The sequence below is a fragment of the Notolepis coatsorum genome (genome assembly GCF_963971535.1).
Source record: "Notolepis coatsorum genome assembly, chromosome: 12".
NCBI classification, from domain to species: Eukaryota; Metazoa; Chordata; class Actinopteri; order Aulopiformes; family Paralepididae; genus Notolepis; species Notolepis coatsorum.
Genome location: NC_140176.1, coordinates 47,657,611 through 47,681,170, shown reverse-complemented (window position 1 = coordinate 47,681,170; position 23,560 = coordinate 47,657,611). Strand labels below are relative to the sequence as shown.

The 23,560-nt window shown below is 40.1% G+C and overlaps 1 protein-coding gene across 1 annotated transcript; it reads right to left on the bottom strand.

The window, feature by feature from the left end:
* Positions 1–293: 293 nt before the first annotated feature.
* Positions 294–22,272, bottom strand: cpb1 (carboxypeptidase B1 (tissue); the record flags this gene model as incomplete). The annotated part of the gene is made up of 11 exons (XM_084325584.1): positions 294–550; positions 1,917–2,001; positions 7,989–8,191; positions 9,072–9,162; positions 9,297–9,407; positions 12,007–12,111; positions 12,905–13,006; positions 15,954–16,053; positions 18,910–19,034; positions 19,360–19,435; positions 22,208–22,272. The coding sequence occupies 11 exons, from the start codon at positions 22,270–22,272 to the stop codon at positions 363–365; spliced, it is 1,251 nt and encodes a 416-aa protein (XP_084181710.1). The 3' UTR covers positions 294–362.
* Positions 22,273–23,560: the final 1,288 nt, after the last annotated feature.

Genomic DNA, 23,560 nt, shown 5'->3' with positions numbered 1-23,560 from the left:
GTTTGTTTGTGATATGTGCTGTACAGGTTGGGCATTGTTCTTATTTTTCAATGTGTACAATAAATCATTGTTTTTATTTTTCATCATGTACAATAAATCATAGTTTTTCATGTATATTTATTTCCTACAGCATATTGTTATTACACACTGGAAAAAGAAAATCTATTCAGCAAGTAGGGATGGATCATTGATTTTATTGTTTGCACTCATCCTGACATTCTGTCAAGCACAGTGAGAAAACATGGCGGGTGGTGATCTCCGTATCCATGGATACAGGCTAGAGATGGCTGAAAGGTTGGCGGGTGAAGGGGGGGTGGGGGGGTCGAGTTGGCAGGGGTCCTCCTTGCCGGTTCTCTCTCTCTTTAATAGAGGTTCTTCTGCACATAGGCAGCGATGTACTTGACGGCCAGCATGGTCTCCTCGCAAGTGGGCTTGATCTGAGACTCGGGCAGCAGGAAGCCATATTTGCCGGTGTCACGCAGCTCGAAGGTGTAGGAATACTTCACTCCCAGGTCGTAGGCCCAGTCATCCGAGCCTCCAGCAGCAGGGTCTGTGGTGAGAGAGAGAGAGAGAGAGAGAGAGAAGAGGAGGAGAGGGAACATCATTAAGACTGGTATGGTAATGACTGAGGGGAGTCAGGTTGGGGTTTAAAAGCAGGCTGGGGCAGGGTGGGCCAAGAATGAGGCTTTGTTCACTGTGTCATTACCGATGTGATTTGATGCAGGCACAGGATGAAGACGTGACTGTGAGGCATTAAAGCCACAATCCAGATCTTCTGTTGGGAACCGTCTGCATTTTGAGTAGGTTCACGTATTATATGCTTGAGGAGTTTGACTTGTGGGTAGAAATGAGGTTTTGTAGGACTTTCATGGGCCTTATACATTCACATTTACATTTTGTCATTTAGCTGACGCTTTTATCCAAAGCGACTTACAAGTTCTGTACAGCAGGACGGGTACATCGCGGGCAGCAGCCATATTTGCTTCATATAGCTCAAATTACAGGTCTGTTTTACCCCAATGGCTACAAGCGTTAGAACAGCCTCAACAGTCATGTAGAACTTGTGTTTAGTGGTCGCATGCTGTCAGTCCTTGTATCAAAGGCCTTTAATGTCTCAACAAATACAGCAGTGGGGAGACTGTTTAATTAAGATGCTGTAAGTGGTATTTTTATGTTAAAATAAGTGGTCTACATGTTAAAATAATAGCTCTACATTTTGACAGTCATCATAGAGTGTCTGGTCAGTAACATTGGATCTCCCAGTCCCTCCGCTCTGCACATTTTCTGGTATCCCGTTCCCACTTTATCCAATCAGGAGAGAGAACCCTAGATATTTTTTACTTATTTCAAGAGATCTTTTTTAAAAGAAGTTTGCTGGCAGATTATTTTATTTGTTTCAAGCACATAATAGTTTTTTTTTTTATTTCTTATAGACTATTTTTGCAGTGTGGAATTCTCTCTTCTGATAAAGTTGGAATGGGATACCAGAATTTTTTTTTCTTCTGTTTAGTGCAGTGCTTTACTGACCAAACACTCTATATAATGATGGCTGTCGTAATGTAGAGCTATTATCTTAACAATAGACAACCTATTTAACAACAAAGAAAATACCACAATAGCACTTTTAAAATATGGTTGGGAAGTCTTGTGTCTAGTGTGAAGCAGAACAATCTCAAGCATCATCAGAAAAAACCTCAAGCCTCCTTTTTCTCCCTTCCAATTTCCATTTTGTATATTTTGTATGTTTTAGCGATTTCTCGACATACAATAGAATATAAGTGATTCTTCAAACAGAGCAACCATCTAACTCAATAGGCTAGTACATTATAATGTGTTATGAACAGAAAAGGTGCCTCTAAAATCTGTCTATCCTCCAGAGAAAGACAAGTGGCTGCAGTGTGTCTTGTTGTCCTTACAGATGGTAGCAGCACCGGGTCCGCTGGTGTAACGGGTTCCATACAGGCTACGCAGAGCGGCGGAAGCTCCCTCAGCCACCTCCATCTAGAACAGAGAGAGGAAACGCAGTCAAATAAGGTACAGCATTGAATAAAAGCAGTTAAATTACTAAACGTAAATGTAAAATGTACAGCGGGGTTAAAAGTGTAAACAATCATTTAGATTAATGAACAATGGACCTATCTCAAACCCTGCCCTCTTTTCTTGAGAATCAACAGTTGTGATTGGAGGATCAAGAAAAGAGGGCGAGGTTTGAGACGGGCCAATTGAACCATTGAGAAGAAGAACCATATGAATCCGTTTTTAAATGTTTTTGTTGTTGGCAGTTGTCAAAATCAAAATCACTTGTGTGTGATTATTAGATTAGATTAAAATTTATTGTCATCATACAGCACAAGTACAGTACAACTAAAACAAGTTTGGCATCCAACCAGAGTGCAAATGTAACAGTAAAGTACAGTAGTATATAATGTACAGGTGATTAACCTGTGTGTAAAATATATAAATTAGTATTACTGAGTAATAGTGCTAATCAGATGTATGTACAGTGATACAGTTGTAAATACACTATGGTAGTAGTCATACTGGCCAGCACCGTAACTAGTAAGAGTAGGTAAGGGATATGTACACTACAGATATAGAATATAGTATCTACAGATATGTAAAACGGATTATATACAGGTATGTACAGACAGATGTGGATAGATATATATATATAGTAAGAATAAATATATGTATACGGTATATACAGCATTATTGTACATGCTATCATACAGTGTTATATGGGTTATGTGCAGGTGTATAGCTAGGTACTATATAGAAGGATTATATCGCTGCTGTCGGACAAAACCTCATAACTCCAAAAACCCAACTTTTCAGCAGATGAAAAAAACGAACACAGATTTGAGGGTGAATAGAGTTAGGAGGTTTAGACAGATGATCGGTTTAATGCTTTCCATTGTTTAAACTTTGTAAAACCCACACACACACATATGGAGGATGATCTACGGAGTTGATTTATAATAAAAAAAAAATTCAAAAAATGGAGTTATGAGGTTTTGTCCCGACAGCAGCGATATGTGGGTATATTCAGACAGATATGGATATATATATATATGCAGTTATATGGGTAGACTATAGTATGAGGTGGGTAGTTATGAATATTATGATTACAGTGAAAGCAGTAGGTAGGTATGAATTGAGTATAGGCAACAAAAGAGTTTCTACAGTATGGATAACATAGCCTAATGGTATAGGCATATATAGTTCAGAGTTATTATGATACCGTACATTACCCTAAAGTGCATCTACCGTCTTGCACTATACATGTACAGTAGGGCTGACCTGATTAGTCGACTAATCGATTGAAAAGAGCTGTAGTCGACTGCCAACCTCTTAGTCTAATGCAATTTTATATATATATATATTATATATATATATATATATATATATATATATATATATATATATATATATATATATATATATTTATTTTTTTATCATTCTTTCCAAAAGCAAAGAGGCAAAGCATGGCCAACGCTAATGGCGCGCATACCAGCGAGGCTAACTGCCTAAGAAAACAGGCACAGAGGCACTGAAAGAGGATTTCACCCATCTAATGAACACACTAGACTAGACAAATATCAAATCACCCAAATGGAATGATAATTTCTTTTTTTAAATATATATATATATTTATTTGCATTCAGGGGGTAGTCGACTATCGTAAAATTTCGGCCAATCAAAGTCAACTATCCAATCCTTAGTCGAGGACAGCCCTAATGTACAGAACAATCTAAAAGTCACAATCTTATCTTTAAACAATCGGGTCTGAAAACATTGTTCATCTGAAAAGCTAACATGGACTTGAATGTTCTGAGGGATTCAATGAAGCCCAGTAGCATCCAGCGTCCAGGACGCCGGTCAACAGAAGCACAGTATACTGTGTCTTTTCATCGATATTAAAACCAGTGCTGAAAAAAGAAAAGGAGTGGTGCCTCGCCGTCTACAGGAAATAAGAAGCCCCTCCGATACGAACAAGCAGGAAATGATATTTCCGGACCAAACAAACGGTTGAATGAAGGATTCCTGGAGCTCTTTTTTGTTCCACAAAGTGTTGTGTGAGTAAAAAAAGAGAATGATAGGAGGAGGTGGAGGGATGTGATGATCCACACAGCGGGTGTGAGACCTGGAGCAGGGGTGTGAGTGTTAACCACAGCGCTCGGACACCCCACTGTGATGTCGGTGCGAGAGGGAGGGAGGAGGGGAAGAGAAAAAAGAGGCCAGCTTCCTATGAGAACGGGGCCACGTAAGCTGCAGCCAGGCGCTGGATGACTGCAGCGGGTAAGTATAGACCAGTGATAAGGCTTGATAACGGGGGCCTGATTTGCCGGCGGCTTGGCGTAAGAGGCAGTTTTGCATGTGATGAAGACAATTGACAGTGTTGTCTTAACACACTTCTCTGGGTTGGCTTCCTCCGTGTGTGGGAATGTGCTCTATAAATAAACGTACCTTGCCTTTTTATCGCAGACCTATCCTGCACTCAGTGGCATAGGCTACATGAAAGATCCATCCAATGGAATACGATAAGCAATTCTAAAGCTCCACTATGGAAGAACAAGAGGAAAGCATTCAACAGTGATGCATGAAACTGTGAAATTGCCCATACAGGCTCTTTTGGGTCAAACAAGGTGCAGTAACATCTCATGGCCACATAGTGTCAATCTTCCATGTTGCAGCTTTAAGAATAAACGCACTTACTACCTTGAACAAAACTATTCAAATTGGTCCTCAAGTGATGGCTAACCTTACTGTAGTCTGACTTGGATGTTGACTCCGTATAATTAGCCTCCCATTGGCTATTCAGTACAAGCCTCCCATTGGTCGACTATTTCAGTTTGAATTCTCCTCCCTTCCACTTTAAAATCTTCGACCACAGGATCAACAAGTCTTGGAGCTAGCGAGCTATGCTCTCATGACGAAAGAAGACTTTGACAAAGAAGCATTTCTCCCCTGACGCTATTTTGCGAGATGCATCTTGGGCATAGCACCGGCCTAGATGATTGTGATTGCTTTGAGAAATACAAACAGCCCAGATGTTTTTTCAGTGATAATGGATTCTGCCAGATGTTCCCTCTGCGCCGGTACGGTGCTAAAACTCAGTGTGTGAGAGAGAGAGATGAGAAGAGAGAGAGAGAGAGACGAGGAGAGAGAGAGAGAGAGAGAGAGCGAGAGAGAGAGAGAGAGAGATGAGAGGAGAGAGAGAGACGAGAGAGAGAGAGAGAGAGATGAGACGAGAGAGAGAGAGAGAGAGAGAGAGAGAGAGAGAGAGAGAGATAGAGAGAGAGAGAGAGAGAGAGAGAGAGAGAGAGAGAGAGAGAGAGAGGAGAGAGAGAGATCTGGCAATACAAGACTAACCTTACTGTCACTCTCCTTTATATTAATGATTGTGTTCAAATCAAGACCCTTCTGGCCTTTTCATTTGAAAGTCATAGACATTTATAAAGTAATTTCATGGGCACTTTAATTGAACTAATTCACGGCAAACCACGACTATAGTCGGGTTATCTCGCCATGCGTTGAGCGCCAGAACCCGAGTATAGTCGGGTTTTCGATCGTTTTTTATTTTATTTTATTCGACAGTCTCATGGACCTCGGTGTATCATTGGGACTCATTCTGAGACGCCGAGATTGCAATGCCGACCGAATCCTGCTAGGTGGCAGTATCGCCCACCCTTTGAAACCTTATTTCACACTGTGTTTGTGAAATGGTACCCGGGCAAGTGAAAGGCTTCAGTCGAGCCCCTTGGAACGCGCCTAGGCCTAGCACACGTCATGCATAGTTTGTCCCATTTCATGTCGGGGACCCGATGGACATCAATACTGGAAATCGCGATCAGACAATTGGAATATTCTTTTTGCAATACCTCCTAGCAAAGGTAAGAACTATATGACATCAATCCTACTTTTATCCTACAATGATTTCACATAGATCGCAACGATCAACGTATGTAGTATTCAAAACGTATGTCGTTGCTGACGATCAGAGCATCACAAAACGACCCCCCCCCCCCTTTGATGCCTTCATGATGAAACATAATACCTATTATATATAGGGATGTCCGATATTATCGGCCGATATCGGCACTAAAATGTGATATCGGAAAATATCTATCGGTTTAAAAAAAATGTAATTCTTTATTTTCTTTTTACATTTCTAGAAACTTTATTTACCCAGGCAAGCAAGTAAGAACAAATTCAGATTTTATTTATTGTCAAAAGTATGCATAATGTTGTGTTAATTCCACAACAAGAGATATGTAAGGGATAATGTATAGCTACGAGGTCATTGTCGCAAAATAATTGACCGACACGTAGTTTAAAATACCGAGCCGCTTCGGCGAGGTGTTTTAAACGTCAGTGAAGGTCAATTATTTTGCGACAATGACCGAGTAAAGCTATACATTATCCCGCTTATTACATGGCTAACTTACTAACAATATACCTAATTCATTTGACAAATCGCAGTTGTTCTGTGGCTCTGTCAGCCCAAATAAAGTGATTATTATTATCGCGGGCAGCCTCTGTTCCGCTGTGTTCTGGCTCCGCTCGTCGCTCCGCCCCCTGTCATCGCCGGCAGCAGAACACCGCACTGAAACAGTGTGTGTCAGTGGGCTTGATTGCGAACAGCTGCGCACAGCGGTCATTATTGAAAAAACAGCGGTCATTATTGAAAAATAATGACCGCTGTCGGGGGGCTATTGACCAATCACAAGCAAGCATTTCGGCGAATGTGAAAACGCCATGTAATAAGTAATGTTAATTACCTGAAATTATTCCGTTTTTTGGGGGGGAAACCCTGCATATATCGGTATCGGTTGATATCGGTTGATATCGGTATCGGAAATTAAGAGTTGGACAATATCGGTATATCGGTATCGGTAAAAAAGCCAATATCGAGCATCCCTAATTATATACCTTTGATTTGGAAATAATATTGTGTCTAGACGAGCAACGCAAACGACTTTAGCAAAATGCACATAGCGCTCCATAACGCAGCTTCCAGGAATTAGCCCGGATCACTCTGAAACTATACAATATTCACCACGGGATAACACGTGAACATATACATGAAAAAATGTACTCTCTTTTACATGTTGGACGAGAGATAGTGACTGTCAAATGAGCCATAGTATTGTCTCCATAGCTATAATATAGAACAGCGGTTCCCAAACTTTTTTGGCCGTGCACCCCCTGTCACCTCCCGACCTAGCTCGCGCACCCCCCAATGGGTTTCTGTTAGAAAAAATTGTTGCTGGTCTCCGTGCACAGATTAAATTTTTAATTTTATCTCTTCCCACGGCGACTATGGATAGGGAATTTCTTTATTTAATTAAAATGTTCACGACAATACTCTGCCAGCATGTTTAATATCCATAATACTAAAGGTTTGACTAAGATTTGTATGACATTTTATTGTATAAAAGAAAGAAAAAAAAATAAAAAAATGTTACCACCATTAGCCTTTTCATGTCACGCACAACCTAGAGGGCGCTCGCGCACCACAAGGGGTGCGCGCACCACAGTTTGGGAACCACTGATATAGAATATAGATATAGCTCTGCAAACATTGTGACGCACAGTGAAAATGCCTATCTTTTAAAGCGTGGCCCATTGACTACAAGGATGGAGATAATGGCTGGCGCTGAATGAGTTAAAATGCACCAGCTTGGCACCGATGCTTCTACGTGTATAATAACTTATTTAGAAGAGATGGGAAGTGAATTACAATTTCTCTAGTGACTGTAATGGAGTAAATCTTAAGTAAACCAGCTCACTCAAGTAGGCTACTTTTAAAAGCTTGTACTTGTACTTGAAATTATTTTCAATAAAAAATAACTAAGAACTTGAGCGTGCAGCACTTTTACTCCGAGTCGAGTAATTCCCTAGACAAAGTACTCTCGCTCCTTAATTTCACTGAAGTAACGGCACTTCCACCTCAGTACTTAGGTCATTAGCTCAGGGTTACTGACCAGCTCGCTGTGGTCCGCGGCCAGGTCGAAGGTGTAGGAGTAAGGGAACAGGAGCAGCTGGGAGTAGGAGTGGACAGTAAGGTAGGCCTTGATGATGGACTTGTTCCTGCGGATGAAGTTGGCCACATTCTTGACCTCGATCTCTGACTCGGGCCTGGAGCCGCAGTAGGTGTCACTGCAGGGGTTGCTGGAGGCTCCGAGGGCTAAGATCACACAGAAAGGGAAAGAGGTTTTTAGGGAAACAATTCAAATAAGTACCGGTGATCACTGCACTGTACTGTGAGGTGGATGAATCTTCCAATGGGATGGGACTATTACATTCACTTGTTTCAGTACAACTGTGAATATTGAAATAAACTGTATTACATTTACATTTACATGTTGTCATGTTTATCCAAAGCGACTTACAAGTTATGTACGACAAGTCAGCAGGAAGGGTACAACTCTTTCAGCTGAGTAACAATGTTCGTCAAACAGTGTTGAAACATGGGTGCTACAGTCTTGAGTCCATAGTAGTAAAGACATATAGCATAGTAGGTAGTAATATAGGCAAGGAAGATTATTTAGTGGCAAAGTGCATGATAGTAAAAGACAGTATGAAGGTTAGTGTTTTTTTTTGTATTGTAAGTGATTATCTTATCCCATTGGTAGATTGTTTTCTTTTTTTCTTTCAAGAAATATACGATTTTAAGAATCAATACAAGATCAAATTAGTTGGTAAGATGGCGATTTCTTGTAGTGTTTTACTGGTTAAGACAAACATTTGATACATGTGAGATCAGCGTCTTACTTAAAAAAATAAGTTAAGGCTTGACTTGAAAGGGACAGTCCACACTATCAAAATGCTTATCTGATTTGTCACAAACTGAAAAAATCCTTTCAACCTACATCCATGACTCATGGGTACATGAGATTCATGGGCTCATCTGACCTGCAGCCGACTTCCACTAGCGCATGATGCTAGCAAATGCTAACATTTTCTGATTCCGATATCGCAAAACACTGTTGCTTTTTGGTTGGACTGAAAGGACGTCTTGATGAATGTGGACTGTCCCCTTAAAACATGAGCAACATTGTCCTTACAGCACCAGCCAGCGTTCCAGTTCCTGTTGGGGTCAGCGCCGATACAGTTGGTTCCAGACTGCCTGGAGCGAGTCTTCCTCCACATCCTGTTCTGAAGGCCCACATACACACAAAACACAACCTCAAAACGCACAGTCAACCGATCAACAAACAGCTAACAAGATTACCAACACAACATGATCCCTCCCACTAAAGTTACATGGTAGAGTTAGAAGGGTAACATACGCTCTTGTGGGTGAAGTCGTAGCCGTCGATGTTCAAGACGGGCAGGACGAAAACGTCCATCTGGTCCAGCAGACTGGTCATCGCGGCGTCGCTGCCGTAGGTGGACAGAGCCTGCGGGGAGCCAGGAAGAGGGTTCAACACTGTGCACAACAGAAAGCTCGCCTGGCGTGCGGAACACGCTTTGTTCATGAAGTGAGCAGCGGTGCGACAAAAGGTTTTTGTAATGTGTGTACCGCAATAATTCAGCGTGATTATCAAAAATGGCCGCCCACTGCCTTTATTTCACCTCTCGAGTCAAAACAAAGGACTTCCTCGTCCGAACGGCTTGTCAAATGATGCTTGCCGGATGTTTCGTCTTCCAACATAAACAGTGTGATTCCATCCAAAATGCAGTGAGTATCCAGTGCGTTAAGTGCTGTCTAATGGGGTGGAAGATAGAAATTAAGAGGTAATTGTTGAGATTCCTACATATGAAGAAATTACCTATGTCAAACCCGCTCTCTTTTCTTGATCCTCCAATCACAACTGTTGCTTTCCTCGAACAACAGTTGTGATTGGAGGATCAAGAAAAGAGGGCAGGTTTGAGATAAGTCAATTCATAGGGGTCTTCATATCCAATGTGTGTGCAATGGATGAACTTCACCGCTCCTTCACACCATTACATTCCAGACACGACACTGGGATCACAATTCAATATTGTCACAATATTTGGATCAAAACTTGAATGAAGAAAATTACTGACAAAAGATTTTATTTTATGCATTTTATATTGAATTGCATACAGTATTAAATATATAGAGAGGGATGTTCTTTCCATTATTCCGTCCCTCTGAGTTACTGTTATCCTGTTGTCATTATCATGTGCATAAGTCATAAGTTGTTGAAAATGTCCATCCAGTCATATTTATATCCTGCAGTCTTATTTATCAAACATCTTGCACTGTCGTGTGAGGTCCTACTGTCCGTATCCGTATACCAGACGTGTCAATATGTGCTGTGAAGTATCATACGTTCAGAAGTGTTATGTTGCTATTCTGTTGCTAGGGGAACAGCGTTGGCCCCTGTCAGGAACTGTATTAACAAACATTGCAACAGGAAATATACAGGGGCATATTTAGAATGATTAAGTTAGAAAATATCCTTAAATAAACCTGCCTCGTCTTTTGTCTCTCAGGGTCATAGGCTAAAAGGATTCCATCCAATTAAATACCATAAGCAATTTTAAAGCTGCAATATGGAACCTTTTCATGAAGAATATTGTTTCTCAGTTTCATGGATATGAAATGGTGTTGGGCCGAGTTAGGGCTGAACAAGAGAAAACCTGACAGCGATGCATGAAACAGTGAAATTGCCCATACAAGCTCTTATGATCAGGGCACGACCAGTGCTGTGAAATCCGTGGCTATGGTCCTATTTCTAGGGCATAACATGTGAACAACACAAAACAGTTTCCAAGATACCTTGCTTGAAGAAACATCTTTCTTGTCACATGTTTAAACAAGGTGCAGTTACCTCTCAGGGTGTCAATCTTCCATATTCCAGCTTTAACCCATTCCGTGCCAATCACGATGATAGTGGGGTTAACTCGCCATCGCTTGCGTGCCAATCACGAGTATAGTCGGGTTTGAATCGTTATTTATTTTATTAGCGATATCCATTCATTTTCATCCATCCAACCTGATGTTATCGTTGGGAATGGGTCTGAGCTCGCAAAATGGCAAATACCGCCGCCTATCGTCTACCGGATGGTATTGCACATCATTGGATTGGATTGGCTGAGTATGTGCATCAGAAAAAAAACTGGTCCGGGTTTCCCTTCTCGGGCATGCAGTATCGTGTTACCACATTGACTGGGGAGGCTGGGAGCAGCGTGGATTATGTGTTTTGGACTATAACGTTGGATCAATGGACGCGATCGATATTTGGAATGGCGATCAGGAATTGGAATAATCTTTTTGCAGAACATCTGATGTGAGGTAAGGACTCTATGTTACCAGTCTTGGGTTAATCAGATGTTCCTTTCACCGCCATTGGAGCGTGTGTGTGTGCCGTTGGCGCGGAGCAAGACACGGATACGCGATTTTTCAGCCCGCTTCTCTAGCCTGCATAAGGACACATATACTATCGATAATCTAGCGTTTATTTGAAAACGATTCATAAATCAGCCGGAAAATGACAACGTGTTTTGTGTATTCCACTAAAGGGCTATTATCGCGTCTTTCTCTGGAATTACTAGAAATCTCCAAAAATATACTCTTATTCAAAACGGTATAAAACGGAAATGTACAGATGAAAAAACAATCCGTTTCGTACATGTTGACCGCAAGCAAGTCATTGATAAGCGACTGGTGTATTAGACCCATAGCCATAATTTAAGATATAGTTTAAGCGTTCGCAAATATCCCCGTCCTCCCATTGATTAAAGCGCTGGCCTACAAGCCCTAATTTGGTCATATCCGGCCGGCTCTGAATGTGTTAAGATAGCCCATCATATGCAACTGTATTGTTGTGTCTCTATGTAGCCCTGCCTGAAGCCTAGTAAGCCTAATGTCTCCCTTAGCCGGGGTTCGGTAGAGGTTTGCTTCCCCATGCAGGAGACCCGGTTTACATCTGCACCACCATCACCAGGACAAAACTCCCGAATTACATGTTATCATCACGATTCTGATTAAAATATCAGTCACACCCACACTTGACATGTCTTCCTTACCTCCTTGACAAACCACTGGCAGAAGGCAGGGGCGATCCACTCTCTGGCGTGGATTCCACAGTCCATGAAGATAGCGGGCTTGGTGGAGCTGGACTTCTTACCGAGCTGAGGTTAAAGGAAGAGAGACATAAAGCCGCCAGCATCGATATCATCTTGATGAATGAATGAATGACCTTTATTTATATAGCACCATTCACAGCACGAATGCACAGGGTGCTTTACACTACAGCATAACATATAAAACAAAAATCGGAAATAAATGACAACAACAACAACAGACAGCAGTTAAAAACAGTGAACCAAATAAAATAATAGAATAAAAAGAATTTAAATAAAATCATCAGTCAATAACTAAAAACTATAGGAACAGTGAGGACAAAGGGTGCATATATATATATGACCAAAAGCCTGTCTGAACATGTGTGTTTTTAGCAGTTTTTTAAAGGAGTTTTCTGAGGGGGCAGTTCGCAGGATGATACATCTGTATATCTAGTTATAACCAGACCCAGCCTTGCTTTCCTTTGACCCCAATGTTAAAATCACATGGGAATTTGATATTTTAGGCTACTGATGTATATGTCCTTAAACAAAACAAAACAAAAACATTTATTGACAAAATTAACAACTTTCACAGTGGCTTCTGTGTTTTGATTAGGAATTGTTTTAGAGACCCCATATTATAGTCTCCTAGTCCCAACCCCCAACATCACTGGGAAGGTCCTACAGTATTATTCTACATTGTAGCCTGTACCCTATATAATTTGACAGATCTATATCCATATTATTTTGAAAATGGATCAATTTCAATCTCGAACCTCTGTCCTATTTTCCTGATCCTGTGATTGGAGGATCAAGACAAGAGGGCGGAGCTTGAGATAGGTCGATTAAGAAGTATTACCTTGAGGAGGTTCATGGGGCGTCCCTCGTAGGTGCTTCCGATCACCTGTCTGCTGATCAGGTCGGGGTTGGAGGAGGAGATGGAGGAGATCCAGGACAGGACCTGAAGTCAAAACAGAACAACAGATCAGAGAGAATGAGGACTAGAAGAGAGAAGGAGAAGAAGACAGGTTGACCTCCAACACCATCACCCTGAGTATCGGGTCCCCCCAGGGCTGTGTTCTGAGCCCCCTGCTGTATTCACTCTACACACATGACTGTGTGGCCAAGTTCAGCTCCAACTCCATAGTGAAGTTTGCGGACGACACAGTCAGGGACGTGCACAGGACTTTAGAGGGGCAGGTGCTCAAAGGCTGAAAAGGGCACTATACCTGTGTGTGTTTTAACCGAGTGTGCGCAGCGCTCAAGCCCAATTTTTAAGCGCCCCCTTTTTATGCTTTTTGGGGGGTTTTGGTGATCAAATATTGAATATTGAACTATAATAATCAGTGCAGGAGCTCACTTATCTTTGAAAGACACTTTTATCACTTTCAAAAGGCCCATACATCTCCATAAATGTTCAGGGGGGAGGGAATAAGTGCTTACCCTACAGACCCCAAGAAGTGCTGTATATTCTGTATTGTTTAATATAAATGCATTTTTTATCCCAATCCTGATTTGTATTTGAGATTCCCAAATCCCATCGGACTTGACTTCTTCGTGTCCCTTAATGAGTGTAATACCAGCATTCAACTGTATGCACCACAGCGGTTTCTATCATCATCATCATCACCACCCACGCTATGCATAAAATATATAGGTCCGCGGAGAGGCACGCTGAGGAGGCCGTGCAAACTGCAATGGAATATGGGGCATCTCTCTCTTTACCTAATATTTTGATTCTATCCTGACATTTTTCAGTTGGAAGAGCAGTCTATATGCATAACGGTAAAAAAAAAATATATATATATATATTTTTTTTAAATGGTACTTTTTTTACACTTTGATCGCCGGGGTTAAATTCATAATTTACCATCCCTCGCCAGCCCTATTTAACATGGAGAAGTTCCCCTTCTTTGCAGGGCTATAACTTTTTAAATTGTATTGCTAAATTGACATTACCATGGCCCATTCAAAGTCCTATATCTATTGTTCAGGGTGTAGCAACGTTATACTTTTTCATTCACATATTCATACTAAAATACGGTCTAAAGTATAAGTATGTTTTTATCGTTTTCTGCAGCTTTCTCCAGAACTTGATTTATAGCCCTAAATGCATTATATTGATGATCAAATACAGTTTGGTAGGAATCTGTGCGAGAAAAAAAATTTCAACTGCACGTACTTCTAGAAGTTACTACGTATGATCTGATGTTGACCGGATGGGCGGGGGGTCGTTTATAATTCCGTGGGCAACGTTATATCATTCATCTAGTGTGGGTGATATGATCATTAGAGCAGTTAGTATAGAAGACATTAAAAAATAACGCTGAAACTCACCGTAGCTTCCTCTCGCCGTTGGGAGATGAGCGTGGAATAGAATATTTTCTATTATGGGATGTAGAAATACCCGATCCATTTCCAGGTTGTATAATAGTATATACGTCCAAATCATGTTGTTTATCGAGTTATTGGCAACGGATTGCTATCCATTGTGTCGAGCTCGAGTCCCGGGACCTATAGCGAGTGATCGGACCAAATTGAAATGAGCACCAGCTTCCACTTCCTGTTTCTTCCCTGGGCGAGCGGCCGATCGGCCACCAGATGGCGCTCTTGAACCGTTAGAGAGTTGACAGGGGCTCACCAGTACATATAATGTCTCCAGGGGAGAAATATGATTTCGATCACAGATTTTTGAAATATTGATATCAAAGACGCTGTCCAGCGTCATCGGCAGAATAAGCATGGTGGGGAATGACGTGTTCCAGCGTCAACGGCGATTAAAGTGTTAAGAGGCTCAAAAGGGCAGGTGCTCAAGCACCCATTGGGCTCTATGTGTGCATGTGCCTGGACACAGTGGTGGTGGGGCTGATCTCTGACAACGACAAGAAGGCCTACCGGGAGGAGGTTGATGCACTGGCACGGTGGTGGATTCATTGAGACCCAAAATTCTTGCTGTAGATATTTCTAGATAAATCACTTCGAGATATGTAAGAATCCAGACCTTCCGGCACATTTTTTCCGGTTGAAACCATTGTGATGCTATCAGACAAAACCAATCTCTTTAGCTGTATAGGTACTGCACACTCAAAAACATCATTCAGCAGTAATATAGAGGGGTGTACAGGTATATTCAGAGTTAAGGGATTTGATAATTGCTGGGTCTTATTCGTATTACTTGTATTATTGCACAATCGCTGCGGGCATGACCTCCCGCATTTCACTGTATGCTTGTATGCCGTGACAAATAAAACTCTTGACTTGACTTGAAAAAATTATGTATGAGATTCTCTTCACAGAGCATTCTCCTGTTTTTAACATGACTATTTTGATGTTTTTCAAGATTCAAGATATGTATTTGTCATATGCAGTTAAACAGACAGTACAATAAAAATCTTACTTTGCTAGTCCCCTCCACATATAATCACAACATATAGACAAACTAGAATTAAAAATATTAAGAAAAGGTTTAATGCTAAAATAAAGAATCTTAAAAAAGATAAATAAAGTAGGGAAATAAGGCATGAGTAACAGTATTGCATATTCAGTTCACAGTAGAAAGGATATAAAGTGCACTATGTTGCAAATATTGCAAATAATGGTAGTGGCGGTGACGGTGAAGTCACAGCAGCAGTTTTTGTACCTCGACATTTTTTAAATGTACGATAATGGAGTAAAATTATAACACTATATTGACATTTTATTTGCATGAAACCAGCATGGTTGTACTTGCCTAAAAATAATATTTTCTACCCATTACCTGAACATAACCATAACCTGTCCCTTGCCTATTCTGACCATAATGCACCTGGTTATATTATAACCAGGAACATGTAAGACCTCCTGACATATTATTCCTCAGTCCCAAAAGAGTAAAAAAATATAAAAACATGTTGCTATTTGTCTCTTACTTTGTCAAAGTTGTTGTACTTGGTGTAGCTGTGAGCCCTGGGGGTCGGTCTGTTGTCCATCTGGGCCTCAATCTGAGCCTGCAGATCCTCAATCAGGATCCTATAATAATCATAATAATATTAATAACAATAATAATATCTGTTTACAATATCCTTGAATCTGCAACCATTACCACACAATTTAACCAGTGATACAATGGTAAAATAACATGTCAATTACAGTATGATACAATACACCAAACAATGGGTCTCATTCCCGAATATTTTCCAAAGAGTTCTCTTGGAAGACTTATCTTGGAACCGACTTAGACAGAATCTATGACAAGTTCACTCTGAGTCCCCAACACGTGGGGAAGATGTCTTAAGTGCTCAAACTATCTGAGCTGAGATGCCGCGATGAGGAATTTCACCGCTCTGAAACATGAACGCGCGTCCCCGTCCGAAGCTCCTTATAAGGCAGCCAATAGGGAAGTGTGCAGATGAAATCGCAAAAAGTCAATAGTTAGACACACCTGTCCAGCTCATTAGAATGCAACTGACGATGCAGCCGTGTGAAAATGGTTGCCGATATGCGGAAGCCCTTTGCAGCCGATCAAAATGAGATTAGATTAATGTATTGTCATCATATAAGCTCGTGGTGCACCTGCCGCAGCGCGCACACACACATGCAAGCGCACGCAGTACTGTATAGCCTACGCGCGTAATGAATGAACGCAGTATAGGCTTATATATTCTAATGACTTGTTTTATTAGGAGAGCAGCAAATATACTGCACTGCCCGCCCCGTAGACCGTAGTACAGTCCACCATGCAGTCCGCTGGTACGCCCTACTCTGGCGGCCTTAATGTGTACTGTTGTACGTAGGGCAGAGCATATATAGTATCTACTAAATCCTAATGAAACAAGTAATTAGAATAATATAAGCCTATATACTGTTCATTCATTAGACACGTAGGCTATACTGGCGCTAGGGCTGACCTTCAAAGCTTTTTTTGGCAATCGAAGCTTCGTGGCCGAGCTTCGGTTTTAATTCGAAGCTTTGAATTTTTTTTTAAATAATAATAAATAAATATTAATTATAATATATTTTTTTTTTATCTTATGTTGTGGGACTTGTACAGCACTTTGGTAAACTTTGTTGTTTTTAAATGTGCTCTATAAATAAAGTGGATTGGATTAATTAATTAAGTAGCCCCTTTCGTGACTGTAACGCAGCCAACATGGTTTCACTCGGCTGCGCTGCCTGGTTGCAGTGGGGCTGCTCTCACAGCCAACGACATGACATTACATAATTATGTTGCAACCTTCGTCTATCAAGCAAACAATTATATTATATTTAATTTATAATTTATAATTATATCAGACAATGCACCTACAAAAGCAGATGATTACAATTAAATTAGCCAACTTGGTAACACATTAGTCATAGCAGCATAGGCATAGCCTTATTAATATTTTGTGTGGCGTCGCCGTCGTGTACAGGTTTAGGTGATTTGACAACGTTGTTTTAGAGTTGTGATATGCCATTTCCTTCTGGCATATCTGGCACTCGGCTTTTTGGGCATTGTCTTTGCATATTTTAAAGTGTAACCACACGTCTGATGACTTCTTCGTCGACATGTCTGCTGCACATGTCCTTGTTGTTTTCAACACAGATAATCTCCACGTGCTTGTTGTAGAGAGGTGGAGTCGAGGCGCCGCTTACTTTCGTTTCATTGGAATGGAGGCGCAAGATTTTGGAGGCAAAAACTATTTAATCATTTTATTTAATTTTTCTTCGGTTTTTAATTTTTTTTTTTCAAAGCTTGTGCCATCGAACGAAGCTTTGAAGTATTTAAGACAGCCCTAACTGGCGCACACAAGATTTATAGAATATTAATGCAGTCTATTTCCACGCGATTAGCTTTAGTTCTTATTTATTTATTCATCCACTGTCATTTCAGTGTTGGTGTATAGGCTATATAGTGTATTTCAATATCAGTTGAATTGATTAATGATATATTCGAAGGAATGCAGGTTTATAGCTATATCAAACAAAGGTCTGTCCCATTGTATACCAATCAATGGGATATATTGCATGTTGACCTGCATTCTTTCAAATGTATAATTAATCATTAAAACAGATATGTAACAAATAAGAAATACAAATTCCACAGAAGGCATTAAATAATGATAATTTCACAATAATTATGTTTGAATATCTGAGTAATTAAAGTAATTATTTGTCCAAAATAGCTGGTTCTCAGATATGGTTAATCCAGCCCTGTGATCAGATGAATCCATATTATTTATTTTTCCGACATCCGCATAATTTCTTATCGTACAAATATTGTCATATTTATTTTAATTGTGATTAAGTAATTAATTCCAAGGAGGCCAGCCATTAAGAACATGGAGAACAGTCTGTCAAGTTAATAAAATTTTAAATCAGTCAATCAATCATAAGTGTGCTCCTCAGCACTCTTAAATTCTGCTCTCAGCCACGGCCAAATCCGATCTCAGGAAAATTTGGGGAATCGCGCTACTAGCGCTAATACTGTCTTAAATTGGCCTGAGAGGAAATTTTTGGTCGTAAATCCGTTCAGGAATGAGACCCATTGGATCACACAAATGCCAATAATCATCATAATACTAGAATTTAAAAATATATATATACTTCATATAATTATAGTTCTTCATCAGAAGGATTCAATTTAGAATATTCTCACTCAAATTCTTCTACATATACAACTATGATAATTTTTATTTGTGAAGAGGGATTATTTAAACAAAATAAAATGTAAAACCAGGTTTCAATCAATGTTCCTGCCTGGGGTCCATAAGCAACATGAACACCATTAGGCTACAGTACAGAATTAATGGATATTTGTGCAATCAAATGACTCATTAATTATCAAATATCTATATTGTCTGTATCTGGTATAATGTATAAATAATAATGAACAGTGTGACCTACTCGTGCTCCATGCCGCTCTGCTGCAGCATGGTGTAAACCATGTCGGTGTGGGCGGCAGGCACGTGGAGGTCCACATCGATGTCGAGCGTCACCTGCTCAGCGTTCTCAGGGCTCCAGAAGTCAACCTGTAGATGGCGCCACAGACAAACACATGAACACTTGACACAATCTGGCATGAAGTCAACAACAGTACACAAGTGCAATGAGCTTCTCCACAGAGTGAGAGGAAGTCGATGGAATTCTTATTGTGAGGTGTCACGTGGCTTAAGATGTCATGGTCCTAGTCAGCTAATTTTGACATTAAAAAGAGAACTTTAGTTGGACCTGTACATCTGAACCATGATCGAGCTAATGATCAGTCCAATTTGGCCTCCATCACCTTTAGCAAACCAATTGAACCCCTGTAGCGGGTGAGGAACAGGGGTGTCTGTGTGGGGGAAGGGCCTTTACCTCCATGCTGTCAGCCAGCTCCATAATGAGGGTCACATGTTCGTCAAGCACAGGCTTCAGGCGGAAGACTTTCTCTCTGGTGAAAAGACAGACGTCAGGAATACAACACCCACCATGTTGGTGTATCATGTTTACCTTTTCTTATTCTCTGCATTGTTTTTATTGTCTATTTTATGCTCGTTTTATGTATATTTTACTGCTGTGAAGCAATTTGGGCTGTAATTCTTGTATGAAAGGTGCTAAACAAATTAAGTTAATTATTATTATTACTATTATTATCATTGTTATTATTATTATCATCTTGGTAGTGACCAAATAAATGATGCTACTTCAATACCATGGCAATCCCTGACTTTACCATTTACCAATACCAGTACCATTACCAGTACCATGGTGACACTGAAAATACCATTCAGTACCATTAAGCAACCATGATACTTGTTTTTTGTAAGGGGAAAGTAGGACAGACTCCCCCCCCTTCTCTTTATACTTGTATCACTGTACATATTAATACTACAACTCAGTACATCTGATTAGCACTATTACTCAGTAGTACTAATTTCTATATATTATACCCAGTTAAATTTCCCGTACATTGTATATTACTATTACACTTTACTGTTACATTTGCACTCTGGTTGGATGCCAAACTTATTTTCGTTGTACTGTACTTGTGCTGTATGATGAATACATTTGAATCTAATAATACTAATAATAATGCACACGTTTTCCACATCAAAGGTTTTCATTGAATGGAATTGACAGTGAATTGATCCCAACCCTGTCTCTCATGTGGATCCCCCCTGCTTCAAAGTGAGGATGGTCTCTCTCCCACCACCAGGCCACGCTGTTGTCCCATCTGCACTGTTCACTGATCCACGTTTCATTTGCTCTAGTTCTAGTTCTGATCATAATCTGTTCATCATAATCTCCTCTCCGAGTTTTTTGTACACCTGAGTCTGTTCCAGTCTTGTTATTCACTTAAAGCCTCAATAACTCTTCTCTGACCACCAAGGGCGGCAGGTTGCCACTATAAACAAACTCCAATCTTCCCAAAATGAAAGCCTCATCATGTATAAACATAAAAATACTTAAATCTTGTTCACAATCTATTGAGAGATCCGCAAAAAAAAAAGAATTGTATGCATCAATTACAAGATTTCAACTACAATACGTTCTCTTGGGCATTTCCTGGTTGTTAAACAAGGTAGGTAAATATACTTCACCTACAAAAATAATACTGTTCTGACAGCACAGTATTGATGTAATTAAGAGATTCGCTGGAAAAAATAACATTTTAAATGCATAGGTTTATAAAAGAAGCAGAGCTAAGGCACAGGCCAGGTTTGGTCAACAAAGAAAATTAATTACGGAATAACAACAGACTGGCTGCTGGTGGCAATGACTCAATGAGATATTCTGATGGCAGATGGTCATAAGAACTTTTGAAGATGTGAGAAATTATCTCAGAAAGTAGTTATTGCAGCTTTAATGTGTCCATTCAGTTACTCTTCCAGGTTGCCAGAATACTGGAGTCAAACCATTTGGAAACACTGTACTGTACTCTCAATCTCTGTATAGTGTGTTCTTTATCTATGCAATGATAACGTATTAGACTTTATGAGCCAATATAGTTTTTTCTATAATTACATTTCTACAAATTACTACAATTGGACCTGGGCCTAAACACACCACTGTAAAAGTATAATGGTGTAATGGTTGGACCGGGAGGTCTAAAGTTCAATCTCTGATACCATTAGCTAAGAGCGATGTGCTCCTGAGCAAAGGCACCTTCACCTAATATTATATAATATGTATCATCCTGCTCCAAAGACAGATGAATATGGATCTTGGCGATCTCTTAATTTGACTCACTGGGCCCCCCTGGCACAGCGCAACAGGCAGCAAATGTGTCGAAATGGCCTCTAATTCTTAAGCAAATCACTTACATCTGGACTTTGCTTTGAGAAAAGGATATAACACTAAACCCAAATGTTGCCATATTCATTCACCTGCTCTGTGAGGGAATATCTACAAAAAGAAAATACTAAACCAATGGGAAATTACTTGAAATAACACTGAGGTTGTATCCATTCCAGGAAAAAAAATACATGACACTTAAAACATACTTATATAATGTAAAAATCATCTATCAACACCAGTCGGATACGACTAGTGTTGCACATGGATGTGTATACATGTAAAGTACTTGAGTAATTGTACTTCGTTACACTACTTAAGTACTGTTTTGGGGGATTTGTACTTTACTCGAGTATTATTAGGTTTGTATACTTGTACTTTTACTCAATTACATTTCAAAGAAAAAAACATACTTTTTACCCCTTACATTTAAAATTCAGACCTACAAAGTACAAATCCCGCAGGTCCAACAATTTTAATTAGTATATTTGTTTCTCTGGCCGAACTAACGTTAACGTTATTAATCCTGCGGCCGCACTTTATAAAAAAAAAAAACAGCCAATCAAATCCCCATCAATGGAAAATGAACCCGCCCATACCCATGCTGATTGGTCCTTGTGCAAGACTAGAAAGCTGGGATCTTTGATTAAACACCTGCTATCAGAAGAATAGACAGTCAAAAAAAGTTTTTACTTTTATTTGTTTGGTACTTAAGTACATTTAAAAGTAGAAACTTTTAAACTTTTACTCAAGTGTGTTTTTAGCCTGATACTCTGACTTTTACTTGAGTATGATTTTGAGACGGTACCCATACTTTCACTTAAGTATAATTTCTGGGTACTTTTTACACCCTACATGTACAAAAGAAAACTGATGAACGAAAAAACATTGATATAAACGAATACACTAGAATGCGCTAGGACTTTACCCCTCGAAGCGAGTGACGTCAGCCAGGGCGAATGCCACCAATCCCAAGAGCAGGAGCACCTTCATGTTTCCAGTGTAGCCGACTTCACCTCCGGGCGGCTCTTATATACCCAAACGCTGCGGCTTTATCATCTCATCGTCCCCCTCCAACAGCCATCCACCTGTTATTTTTAGGCGTTGCATTGAGGGAAATGATTGTTACTCAATGATTAACGGACCCTAGTCATTGTGCATGGTGTTGGGTAAGGCCTTGAATCCAGGCCACGTTACTCTGGACAGTTTCTAATCCCACCACCCGCGGTGCAGATACCCATCACCTGAAGCCCCGACACTCGAAGACAAACAAGGAAAGAGAGGAAAAACAAACACCTGAGGAAAGTGGAGGTCCTGTTTGGTGGCTTTTGTTCGTTTGACCATAACCTCGCTGGTTCAGAAAGGTCCCATTTTAGAAAGCCTTTGCTCTCAGGAGCCGACAACCCCTATATCTATTTTACTCACTGATTTCAAGGTGTATGAACGGTATTGAATTCCCATCTAGTCCTTTGCCTCCTTTGTGAAGTAATTTACGATTCTGTTTCCTTTTAGGGAGTTAATAGGCACTTTATGTGAATGTTGACACATTTATTGTGAGTGATGGGGATGATTCGCAATGAATGGTGCAATTGCAAACGCACAACTGTGGACTGGGGATTTATTTTTCCATTTTTATTCATAGTTTCATATCTTCACAAGCTGTACACTTACAGAATAGAAAAAAATATATATCACAAAGACAACCACCACATATATATCGACAACAATAATCCTATTTGGAGTGTTTGCGTTGCACATTTTTTATTATACTGTACACGACTTCATTTTTCTCCCAGACCTTTGCAACATCTTAAACATGTAGATAATATTATACAGATAGAGTAATTATACATTGCCACGGTCAGCACATAGTTTGACGAGACCTCATAACATACAGACACCAGCTTATTATAGTCATATGAGTTTTTATGCCGACATAATTTTACGCCACACATTTGATAATAAACAAGTCCAGGCAAATACTCTACATTTACAATCACTATGTGCACAAGAGGGTAACATGGGCGTGGGTCTCATTCTCCAACGGACTTACGACAAAAATGGCTTTCTCTTAGGGCCATTTGAGACCTTTTCGGGCAAGACATGAATATAGACAATATATTATAATATAATATTAATTATATGTTTTATTGGGACGGTTGGTGAATTCCAAAATCGGCCCGAAAAGGTCTCAAATGGCCCTAAGAGAAAGCCCTTTTTGTCGCAAGTCCTTGGTGAATGAGACCCACTGATCTTCTTGATTTGAATCTTTGTCATCTTT